The 12676-nt window shown below is 36.5% G+C and overlaps 1 protein-coding gene across 2 annotated transcripts in view; it reads right to left on the reverse strand.

The window, feature by feature from the left end:
• Nucleotides 1-336: 336 nt before the first annotated feature.
• Nucleotides 337-12676, reverse strand: part of LOC144452651 (oxysterols receptor LXR-alpha-like) — a 38164-nt gene continuing 25824 nt past the window's right edge. For both annotated transcript variants that reach the window (XM_078143790.1, XM_078143789.1), the window contains exons 2-7: nt 9135-9455; nt 8831-8971; nt 7301-7512; nt 6146-6316; nt 5331-5556; nt 337-4876 (exon numbers count right to left, since the gene is read on the reverse strand). In XM_078143790.1, the coding sequence (XP_077999916.1) occupies nt 4638-4876; nt 5331-5556; nt 6146-6316; nt 7301-7512; nt 8831-8971; nt 9135-9455 (1310 nt within the window). In that variant the 3' untranslated portion in view covers nt 337-4637. The remainder of the gene's footprint in view (nt 4877-5330; nt 5557-6145; nt 6317-7300; nt 7513-8830; nt 8972-9134; nt 9456-12676) is intronic.

Below are 12676 nucleotides of genomic sequence, written 5' to 3' on the forward strand. Positions count from 1 at the left end.
ACATCAGATTTTGATCAGATGGTGATTATAGGGGGGGGGGGGGGCTTATATGCACACACAACAAAGGCCACACTACAATCCACTATACTTGTGTAATCTACCACATCACAACAATAGTCTCAGTAAGCCGAAAGCTTGGTTTCCACAGTGGTAGGTCAAATAATTGCAGGCTAGATGAAATGAACTGTCCACCCATCCAAAGCCCATAGGCATACTTTGTTAATACTGCACTTGAAACTAGCCCGTTACCAGGGTAACATCCTTACGCAGATTGATACAGCATTATACATTCTATCACCCTTCTTCCTCACAATATAAAACCAGACATTATACAAGTTTGCATCTACATTATCCATAGAGGTCGTATATTTTTACTCATGATTTGCGAAATACATTAACCAACATAGGTAATACTGCCTTTCAGGCCTAAAAGTTTCCTAATTGAAGGAAATTGCCATTGAACTCACAATCTCTGTACTTCTCCATGATTTACACAGTAGCTGGCCGTTGGTGGTGCTATTGCAGAAAAGCATTCATACTACATATTTGCCATTGATGACACTGCAAACGAAGTTACTGTTCACATAAATTTTGTTTCACATTGCTAGAATGTTTAACATTTCAGCCAGTCATTCTTTCCCTTTTCTCAAAATTTCTAAATCAAGATGAACTTTGAAAACATATGTAGAATTATTTTAAATTTTCACTCCTTGTTACAATATATAACCTGTTTTCGCTGGAAATACAGAAATGGTGAGTTGATGCTCGACTATAAAAATTACAGCGTCAACCACTGAACAACACTTTGATTACGATTAGCAAAAGAAATACAGAAAATGAAAGAGCCTTGGGCAAATAAGAACGCGTTACAGTTAAAAAGGAGACGAGGAGAGACAAACAAACGGTGGCTATTATAATTTGGCGATAAAGGTATGATTCAGGACCCTTTATCATATGACAACGAAAGCAAGGACCACAGTATACATCAATCTGTGTTAGGTATATACATGGAATCTTTTGATGTAAAATCTACTCTACAAACATAGTACTAGATGCAACCAATCTCCATTTACTGCATCAATGTATTGACGACACACAGGGTAAACTAGCTCCAAAAAAATATTACAGAAAAATATGGTGGAGAACAGGTAGTGAATACTATACTACCCATATTTTTTTTTAAAGTTTTACATTTCAATTGAGTACCACCATTGAAATACATAGAAGTTTGTTATGTATGTGTTAGTTAACTAATAACTCCACTGTAATATTGAACACTTTCCCGCCAAAATCATCCAGTCAAAAAGTTTCCCGCCAAAATTATTGATCAACATTTAAAAAGTTTATTTGCCTAAATTTTGTACAATTTTCCCCTCATCTTCATAATTTTTATTAAATATTTCACCACATTTGGTGGTAAAATATACAATTATGATTAGGCTTAGGTTTTTTTCTAAAAATTTTCATTATTTTGGTCAATAAAGTTGAGTACTTTACTAAAACATAATTTGTATTTTGGTAGAAGGGTTCCCAATTTGCTGACAATATGGCCGACGTGTTCAATACCAGCTAGAAGTTCATCCCCTATCTATAATGGGGTTTAAAGCTAAAAGAAAAAACCCAAAAGTTTCTAATTTTTATCTTTATTATTTTTTTTTAATATAAAAAGTCTTTTTCCATCTGATGGAGGCCAGACTTATAGTTGTTATATGAATGGAATGCACTGCTAGGCATGCAAATTATTTTTAATCTCTTTTTTCAAAATTTTAAAAATTCCCAAAAAGCAAAAAAAAATTCCCAATGTCAAATAAATCAACCAGCCTGGAATGTCCCTATTTGTTTGTTTGTTTGTCAGTATCATTCCTGCTTTTCTCAGCTGAGAATCATTTTCAAAACAACCAAAATATTCAAATTCTTGCCGACTGTAGCTTGATAAATAAGATATTTTGACAGTAGCATGCTTTAATTCACTGCCATCACCACTGTACACATAACAGCCAATCTTCACTATCTATGCACACGACTGAGGTAGCAAAGTGTCACCTATTCCTCTCTGTACTGATGAAAAAAAATCATTCTAGACTTTTACAAAAAAACAACTAAAACTACAAGTCACTTGGGTAATTCCTTGCTACTTGGAGTCTATCCTATAAGGGCGTTATTCCAACTCAGTGGCTATCCTGTGAGGGTGTTATTCCAACTCAGTGGCTATCCTGTGAGGGCGTTATTCCTACTCGATGGCTATCCTGTGAGGGTGTTATTCCAACCCAGTGGCTATCCTGTGAGGGTGTTATTCCTACTCGGTGGCTATCCTGTGAGGGCGTTATTCCTACTCGGTGGCTATCCTGTGAGGGCGTTATTCCAACTTGGTGGTTATCCTGCGAGGGTGCTATATCTCGCCTCATGTCTGTCCCATGAGGGCGCTATTCCTGTGTGCTTATCTAACCTGCAGAGCTACGACATTTGGTATTGATTGGCAAGTCAATGCATTCAGTCAACATGAGAATGGACTGTGTAATGTTGTAAAGTTACAACACAGTAGTAACAGGTGAATATCTAATATTACAGGTAAACACAAATAATACAAATAACTTCAAGGTCAATATAGCATTCTTGAGCCTAAGAATTGGGTCCATATAGTATTTAATAGTATAGTAATATAGTATTTATGGGCCATTATAGTATTCACAGGTCAATATAGTTTTCACTACTAATAACCTTTGATGGCTAGTTGGTAAATAATACTTAACTGACGGTACCAAGTCAATATACTGCAGTGTTAGGGGGATACAGTATTGAAAGGTTAATATAACATTTATTGACTTATATAAACAGGATACATTGTTCCTATATAAAGATAATTGTATTTTTTTTGTATTATTACATAAGACAGCAGCATGATGTAGTATAGATTGTGAAAACTGCTTAATTCCCCCTATTGGAGAATAGTTGCAGCCATCATCCCTATGGGGATAATAGTTTCATCCCCCACACACTGAAGAACAGTGTTTCATATACAGCCAGTACAATAATGGCTAAAATACAAGATTTCGATTCCAGTTTTGTTTCGATTTCTACATAATTATTAGTTATATATGTAACTAACTCCTCAAGGTAACCTTTGCATTGATAAGTCTTAAACGTAAAGCATCTAAACGAAACCGACCTGAATAGTTACTTTAATAAATGTTTATTTCTATGGGTAAATAATTCAAAATTGTTAATATTTACTAAAACTGCGGTCAAGGCCATTAGTGTACACTGCAAATTATCATCGCAATTATTAACCTAACAGGTTTTATATCTGCCACATATTTTGGATGGCATACTCTGAGAGGGCTCTGCACCAATCAATGATCTCTATCTATAACCTTAGATTGTAAAAGGTATACTCTGATTGGACATTGCTGATCACATGATTAACATAACAGTGTATTTGTTTAGCATGGCTTTACCAAAGTCCATTTGTAATAATAATCACCAAAGTATTAACAAGACAGGGTCTATATCTGCCTAGGACTGTTTGAGAGAGGTATACTCGTTAACAGGAAACGCCACTGACAGCAAGACTATTAATTTGTCAGGGTCTATTTTAATATACCAGGGTCTAGTTTGGCTGGAATAGACATTTAAGATTACACTAGTGCAAGCACTGCTATTAACAAATATATATGAGTGAAAAAGCAGGGGCTTAATTTGGTTGTTTTGGGAAGTAAACTCTACAAAAACACAATGTTAACCTCATTACAGCTTATAACCTCTTACACTCAGTAAAAGAGATCGATATCTTAAAATCTAACCAACATAAAGCTGACTATAAAACGAAACAATACAGTGCTTGTGTTAATGTGGAGATAAAACTGTCAAAAAACTTTCATAATTTGTAAAGTATACATACAGATATTGAATAAAAATCATCTGATTTCGGGAAAACACTCGTCAGCTGTTCAGTGTAATGTTATACTTAGTAGTTGAGAGTGACTTTTTTTTTTATTTGAAAGTCTGCGACACTGTGAAGTGGTTTAAAAAGAAATGACAAACTGTCACTCAGCATTTACATATACAATGATCTTCTACCAACTGTATCTCTTAGCCTGTCTCACGCTGTGCTAAAACTACCTACGAGCAGCAAGTTTCTCTATTGATCCAGTGTAATCTTTCACTCCCTGATGTTTTAGTGTACATTTCACCAGTGGTGTTTTAAGTAGAGTCTTCAGGATATCAACACTGTGGGATATCTAATCTGGTATAATAAACAAAGTTGCAATTTTGTATTGTGTTCTAGTTGCTAAATTAACATCAAATGTTAGAATTGTTTGTTTACCATCTGAGTGAAGTGAGATCAATGGAGAAACTTGCTGCTAGTAGGTAGTTTTAGCACAGCTTGAGACAGACTAAGAGATATAGTTGGTAGAAGATTGTTGTACCACTACAAGTTGTTTTCCATACTAGCCGGCCAGACTTGTGTGACGAGCTGATGTTAAAACCTAAACTCATTGGACATATGTGAGAGACGTTTCCCTTACTTCTCACATATTACTGGCGTTACATGATGCAACTGCGAAGACAGCGATTTTTTTCTGTCCTCTGATGTAACTAAATCTATATACATGCATTGATGCGGTACTGGTGGTTCGTTACTGGACATCCCAAATCTCAGCGAGTAACGGTGGTATTTGCTGATCTTGGAGCTTGAGAGCAAAGAGCATCTCAGAGTGACTGTTATTCAGAGTACGGAGCTCTGTGAGTTTCATCAGTACTTTTGGCAATACCAGAGTGTCTTTTGGTTTTTTCATCTTTAGACGTGTACGTAACATATCCAAGTACTTCTCCTGAATTGCCTCAACGGCTTTTCCGTCGGTCACCTGGGCACGATCTGAAATCAGAGAAGGGAATCATTCTAATGTTTTCTGCTTAAACGATGTGGCTTCTAATATTGTAATATAACATACTAGACCATTAGACCCCAAGACTGCTTTAATTTGGCTGTATGCGAGCAATGACGGAATTTTTGGATATTCGTGACCAGCTTCATGAGACGCAATCTGTGAAGAATTCTATTGCAATACAATTTTTTGCATGTCAAATTAACAGGTTCACAGTATACTCAAATTGAATCCTGTTTTTTCCAACTTGTAGTTTTTTGTGTACAAACAAAACCCCTCTCCCTTTCTGTTACCGGGGTTCCCATGTCATTTTATCTGGGTTCCCAAACAAAATTACCATAAACACTATGGGGAAACACTGCTATTGTTACCCTTTTCTCCCTTTTCTATTACCAGGGTTCTTAGCAAAAACACTGAATATAACAAAATTGTTATTTTTCATACCTGCTGAGAAAATGACAATGGCCATGAGGAGAGTATAGTCTTCATAGTCCAGTTCAAGGTCAACCATACTACGAGAAAATTCATACATTGGATCCACAATATCGCCAATCCCTCCATCACAGAGTTTGTGTCGCGAGTATGGCAAACCGTTTCCAAAGATGATGGCGTCATCTTCTCGAACGTACCTCATTGCAGCACGAAGTAGTAGTACTTCAATGGCTGAGCCCTAGGGACAGAGAAAACTCAAAAACTCAGTGGGGTATAAACATGCAGCTTTTCAACTATGGAAACTTATTACCCTGGTAACTGAACCTTTGATTTTCTAAGATAGACACAAACTAAAACTATTGTCACAACATGTTGACACAGTACTGTTCAGGATGTACAATACTATTAATAAGTCAATATAGCTAACAAATCAGTTTCAAAAACCAGTCCAGTTGTAGCTAGCGCAGCTTTCAATGGGGAACTTGCAAACCCGCCATGTTGAATGTTGCATCATGGGAAATGGGATAATAAATGCTAATAAATTAGTATTGTAAACAATATTGTTACATTGTTTGTAACCACAGATAGTCAATTCATAGTCACCCTGACCTTTGTGGGAGGTTTATTTTATCTGTAGCTCCTGATTAGGTATTACGATAAACACAGATAATCCCATAGTCCTTTGCGTCTGAGCATGCTAAGTCTGGATTGCAAGTTCCCTATTGTAAAACAGATTTCTGTGTATCAAAGAGTATCATTATTGGCATTGATGTAGGATTGGTATTTTTATTCCAACATGATCAACCCGACTTGTGCGTTATCATTACCTTGAGTAGGACAATTTGGTCTTCTCTTATCAGATCTAGAAATCCTGGCAACTTCTTACTGAACTCAACAACCAGCTGTACCGTCAGAATAGTCAGTTCTGTGATGTGAGCAAATCGATTGTGTAGTTTTTCTTGCTCTGTTAAATGATCATCATTTTCGGAAGGCCACGGCTGGAGAGGTAAAAACAAAAGAATTTGCATGAGTCAGTCATAGTACGGGAAATGAAGGGCTGGGAAAATGCAAATAGTCTGATGATCCCACCACTGCCACCAATGTCTCAAACTTAATTTTTTTTCACAAAAATGAATGTCTGATGATCCCACCACTGCCACCAGTGTCATATTCTTAAAGTGGAATACTACTCCATGAAATCAATTCACTTTCATAAACTAGACATGTAATGGTTCTGGAGAGTCATTCATGATGTTACATCACCTACAATTACTTGTGATTTCAGAGAAACATCAAATTGAGTTTTATAGGGTATTTCTGCTATGGGCCTCATGGGAGTCAGCAGAAATTTATTCATGGTTGAACACAGAATATTAATGTCTCCTAAGTGCTTATTCCCTTCAGTGTAAAACATGAATATTCATTGTTCAACCATGAATAATATTATAAGGGCATTCCCCTTAAATGCAACTTTTATTTTTACAAATATAAACAGTCTGGTGATCCCACCAATGCCACCGCTGTCTAATGATAATAATAAGATGATTTGTAATGCGCCTCATCTCCGAAGAGCTCGAAGCGCAGAGGAAGAGTGGATACAGAAATAGTTAATGGAAATGTGAATTCAAGGTAATGTGTATTAAATAAAATGAGAAAGAAAAACAGTTATTAGCAATTGAAGAGGTGAGTTTTGAGAGAATGTCTGAAGGTTGACAAAGATTTGGAATGGCGGAGATCAAAAGAGAGGTGGTTCCATGAAGTAGGGCCAATGTAAGAGAAGGATCTTTCACCAAATGTTTTGGTTGACACCCTTGGAACACAGAGAAGACGAGAATCAGAAGACGAGCGAAGTGGTCTTCGAGGAATGTATTGATGTAGAAGATCCATGAGATATTGTGGGCTAATACCTACAAATGACTTGAAACAAATGGATGAAATTTTGTATTGAATATGTGAAGTGATAGGCAGCCAATAATACTTACTGTAACTTTTTTAATATCTTCAGGGCCAGGTATTTCCAAGTCATGCTGTGCTTGTACAATCTTGTCGATGAGTTCTCTCTGTTCCTCAGAGAGTTCAAAATATTCATTTTCACCATCTTCATCGACACTTTGTTGTGGTTGTTGAGGACTGGTATGTTGTTTCAGCATTTTACGTTGTCTCTTTGATTTGCATTGTTCCTCTGTCAGAAGACCTGTGATAAATTATTACAAATCAAGTCAGTTACCCTTGAACAGAATGATGTCTAGCTTCACAAAATTCTTCCTTACTAATATCGGTACATTTCCAGGGGTGAACAAATCCACTGGTCCTGGGTTCGAGACTAGCGATTTTTTTGGGCAGACCACACAAATTTTACCTTGTCTGGTCCGTTGGACCAGTACTTTACTGTTAATAACTATGTTAAAAAGTCGTCTGAATATACAGATTCACAGGCATGATTTAATGTTTCACATTAGCGGGACCTGGGACCACTAATTCTTTCAGCAGGACCACTGGATTTTTGAAGGCACTGGTCCGCAGACTACCAGTTCACAAAATGATTTGTTCACCCTTGATTTCATGTAGTGGCTGGGCATGTTTTGATTAATGGTAGTACCTAAGGAAACTGTACAAGTAAAAACACCATGACAAATAAGTGGTATAACCTTTTGTCTGCTGCCTTTACGCTCAGATACTTATTGTTTTCCGGCCCTTACTACCGACCCAAAAACAATGGTAAACAGAAGTCCTAGTTGTCAAAACATGTCATCATCTAAGTTCTAACCAAGCATACATGTATTGCTTCTTCACTTTGTAATCATATTTTGTATTAGTTTAGTTTAGTTTAGTTTAGTTAAGTTAGGGATTGGATATCCTAAGCATAATAACATCCCATCAGAGTCTGGTACGGAAGTGCTGATCAATGTTATTTTTGAAGTCATTTATGTCCTTGGATAACACAACATAGTCCAGTAAAGAGTTTCATTCTTTGACTACTCGAACAGGAAAAAAGTTCTTCCTAGTGTCAGAAATCTGGCAGATTTCTGATACAGTTTAGCAACATGTCCTCTTGTGGATGTATTCAAGAGTTTCAAACTCAGCGCATATTTAAATAACACCAAAGTAAAACGTTTTCTGTATGTACCACAGCTGTTTATAGCATCCATATCAAGTGTAAAAGTATACTGTTTCATTTGCTAATTGACCACATTAGAAAGGCCACATGCTAGACTTGTAAATAAACCAATTGAAACAGTATACTTTACACTTTATATGACTGCTATAAACGAGAGTAGCACATAGAGAAAGTGCTTTAGTGTTACTGGTTGTACCTAGTACACCCATGGACAATAGCAGCTGTGGAAGGCCAAGTGATTTAGCCAAATGATACTACAATAAATTTTTTTACACTCTGAGTTTTGAACTAATACAAACAAATGAATTCTTTCTCTGATAACCGGAATACCCCAAATTGGATCTTTGACAGTAAATAGAATGCAAATACAAATAAATAATATTCTATTACTCACACTCGGGCAGCATTCCAACTTCTCGACATTTTCGTAGCCTACATTCTTGACATTTCCGTCTCATATACATGTCCATTTCACAGTTACCACCACGTGTACATTTATACACAGCATTTTTGGTGATACTACGTCGAAAAAAACCTGTGAACAAGAATATATCGATATTAGTCAAGCTAATGTTGTTTTCAATAACCAAGTTCACCTCCCCAGGAAAGCAGTTCTTGAGTGGCAAAACATTTCGCAAATATTCAGCTAACATAAATCCTGTGGCATAGTACATACGACTACAGTATGACGCCCTCACCTTTACATCCCTCGCAACTTAACGCATTATAGTGGAAACCAGAGGCTCTGTCTCCGCACACCAAACACAATTCAACCTCCATCCTTGGTGCTGGTCCTTTGCGTCGCTTTGTGGAGTTTCCATCCTCGTCATTCAGTGGAGACTGTGGATAGATTTGACGTTTCAATGGCACTGTTGAGGCAAGGACAACTGAGGCTGGAATAATCGCTGGTGATGAACTCGGTGATTGATGCGGTGATGATGACTGATCGAGAGATGATGGTGAGATTTCATAACCACTATCTTGTGGTTCCCGCTTTATGTTCACATTGGTTGGAGGATCTGTAATTCAAGAAAATAACATGACTTTACAAAAGGGGACTTTACATGCATCTTGTGGGGGTGGGGAGAGGGGGGTATTTCATGGAAGCTACAGTGTGCAAACCGTGACAACTAAGGGAAGAAATCAGATAAAACTACATCTAGCAGAGATTTTCGTAAGTTCAAACACACTATTGGAGGTGAACCCCAGTAAAATACCTGGACAACACCAGGCAACAAAAAGACTAGATGACAAGGCTATCTGCATATACAATGTACATATATTACTGGTAATGCCACGTCTCCCGAGGAACTTGTGATGAACTCGAGGTAATCTTGCAGGCATCCTGCATACTTACTTGTTCGAAGTATATTTCGACAAGTATGTAGAATAGTGGACAATACATGTAGATACACATTTGTATGAAGCTAGGGAGTAAGGCTTAGGATTTGTAGGATAGGAATATGGTTTAGACTCCGTAACAATAACACAAACCTAATTTGTATTGTCAGTAATGAGTATACAAGTTGTACTTCCATGTGTCCATAGTTTTTCACCAAAATTTTGAAATAAATTTATAAATGAGTATCATTCCAATAACTTTTGTCCAAATTGATATCGAATAGTGTCAAAAAGTTAGATGTAAACAAGAATTTTTGGCAAAATGGGAATGCACGACATTTTGTGCTGAATGGTATTGTAAAGACATAGCAAACAGAGGTATAAAATATCACTGACTCTGAGGTCAGTGTATTTCCTGTTTGCTCTTGTACAGCAATTTCCTTTCACTGGCAAGTGTACTTAACCTCCTGACATCTACTTCCCGCCAAAATAATGTGTGTTCCACCTACCGACACATTCTACCTCACCAAAATAATCCATACAATTTTTTTTTTCAGAACTTTTTTGTTCATTTTCAATTATCTTTAGGTGAAATCAAAGACATGATTATAACCAAATTGCTTTTTTTTTTTTAAATGTCATATTTTAAACTCATTTTTACTAAAAAATTATCTAAAATCTAGTTCTTGCTTTCAGTCTCTCGGACACATATTACAATGCAGAAGAACACAATACTGTGGAAATGATGTTTTGACCTTTGAACCCTGTCTGTGGCACTATATGAACAAGGGTATGCTTGACAACTCTGTGGCTTCCTACTCCCACTCACTATTCATCAAAATGAAAAGAAAATATCTCAGCAGGAGAATATTTTATTACTCCTCAGGCCAGCTAAATATTACCCTTACTTTTTGACAGAATAAATAACTCTGAAAGCTGGTGACAGTTATCTATATCTCACTGTAGCGTGAATCTCCGGACTACAGCTGCAGGGGAAGCTGCGATAATCTCTGCTATGGTGGTGATAATCTCTAATATGATAAAGTGATAGTCTCTGCTAAGGTGTAGCGATAATCTCTGCTAAGGTGTAGCGATAATATCTGCTAAGGTGTAGCGATAATCTCTGCTATGGTGTAGCACCACCCACGTCTAAACGATGAGACTTGGCTATCTGACACATACATGTACATGTATTCATATCTCCAAGTAAACTGAAGTCTAGTCTGCAATGTATACATGTATGCTATGACGGGGTGCCCGGTCAATCCCTTTTTTTAGATAGAGCAGGCCAAAGTACATTTTGTATGAATATCAATTTTTGAAGATAACGTATTTGGACCATCAACACTCTATTTTACCATGTTTATAGTAAACTGTGGTATACATGTATATTCCTATTACAGGTGTGAGCAAATCCACTGGTCCTGGGTCTGGGACTAGTGATTTTTTTGGGCGGACCACACAAATTTGACCTTGTCTGGTCCATCGGACCAGTACCTTACTGTTAATAACTATGTTAAAAAGTCGTCTGAATATACAGATTCATAGGTAAGATTTAATGGTTCACATTAGCTGGACCTGGGACCACTATTTCTTTCAGCAGGCCCACTGGATTTTTTAAGGCACTGGTCCAGGGACTACCAGTTCACAAAATGATTCTTTCACCCCTGTATTATCATCATTATAATCTAAGTTACAAAATTATAAAGTACACAGCTACTAATAGTAAAGATTACACAGATTAACCTACCACAAAGATTATAGATAAGGTGATATATAGATCACTGTCACCTGTCCCTTGAGGGATTTTTTTTTTCTTGCCTTCTTCAAATGTTTTGAGTTTGTTTGTCATTGTTAGTTTTGTCAAGTACAATGTCCTCAACTTTTCAAAAATATTTTTCCCAGTTACTGGTAGTCTCTCCTTGGCTTTACATGTAGATTTTTGCCAGACTGTTTCGTAATCATTCACTCCTGTTATCATTTCACAGAAAAGAACACCATTGTGTTTTTAAACCCTTAAAACCCTGACACCCTATTTTTGGGATGTAAATTATAATTTATACACAGAATTACAGAAACAAAGTCCTTCAAGGGTTATTTAAAACAAAAGTATTTCACTCCAATAAACATTTAAAAAAAAAAAAAAAACTTCAGCAAGTGGGGGTGAAATATTTGCACACACACAGACAGACAGACACACACTGTTTGCACACAGTGAGTCATTTTCCTCATCTAATCTTTCTTCATATATGAGATAGGATATGACTCATTGCATAAGAGTGACAAGACACTTCAGAAATCAATGTATGGACTTGAACATTTTTAGACCAGATTATGAACAACAGAGAAAACATAGATGTGTTGACGGATCAAAGGTCAAAAGATGACACTATCTACATTTGTATTGTCTGTTGGTCAGTGGACCTCCTGGACTCAAAATATTTTCAATGAGATTAATTGAACTCAATTAGTTGTCTGCTCAACTATTTTTATCTTCTTTTCCACGTCTGCATAGATATGATTTCTGTAGTTCAGTAGTTTTCTAGTTAATTGTTCATCTTGGGGAGTATTAAAGTACTATTATTAATAGGTGCCTCTGGAACTATGGAGCATTACAAAACCACATGTTATGTCATCAAGGTCCAGAGAAAACATATCTATTCAGCAGAGCTTTCAACATATAAATGTACAATGCCAGAGTATTGGATCCTGACACTTTATAAATGACTTGATTGATTGATTGATTGATTGATTGATTGATCGATGATTGATTGATTGATTGATTGATTGATTGATTGATTGATTGATTGATAGGTGAATCGATGATTGATTGATTGATTGATCAATCTATCGATCAATGATTGATTGATTGATTGATTGACCAATCGATCGAGGATTG

This window comes from Glandiceps talaboti, chromosome 23, assembly GCF_964340395.1.
Source record: "Glandiceps talaboti chromosome 23, keGlaTala1.1, whole genome shotgun sequence".
Classification (NCBI taxonomy): domain Eukaryota; kingdom Metazoa; phylum Hemichordata; class Enteropneusta; family Spengelidae; genus Glandiceps; species Glandiceps talaboti.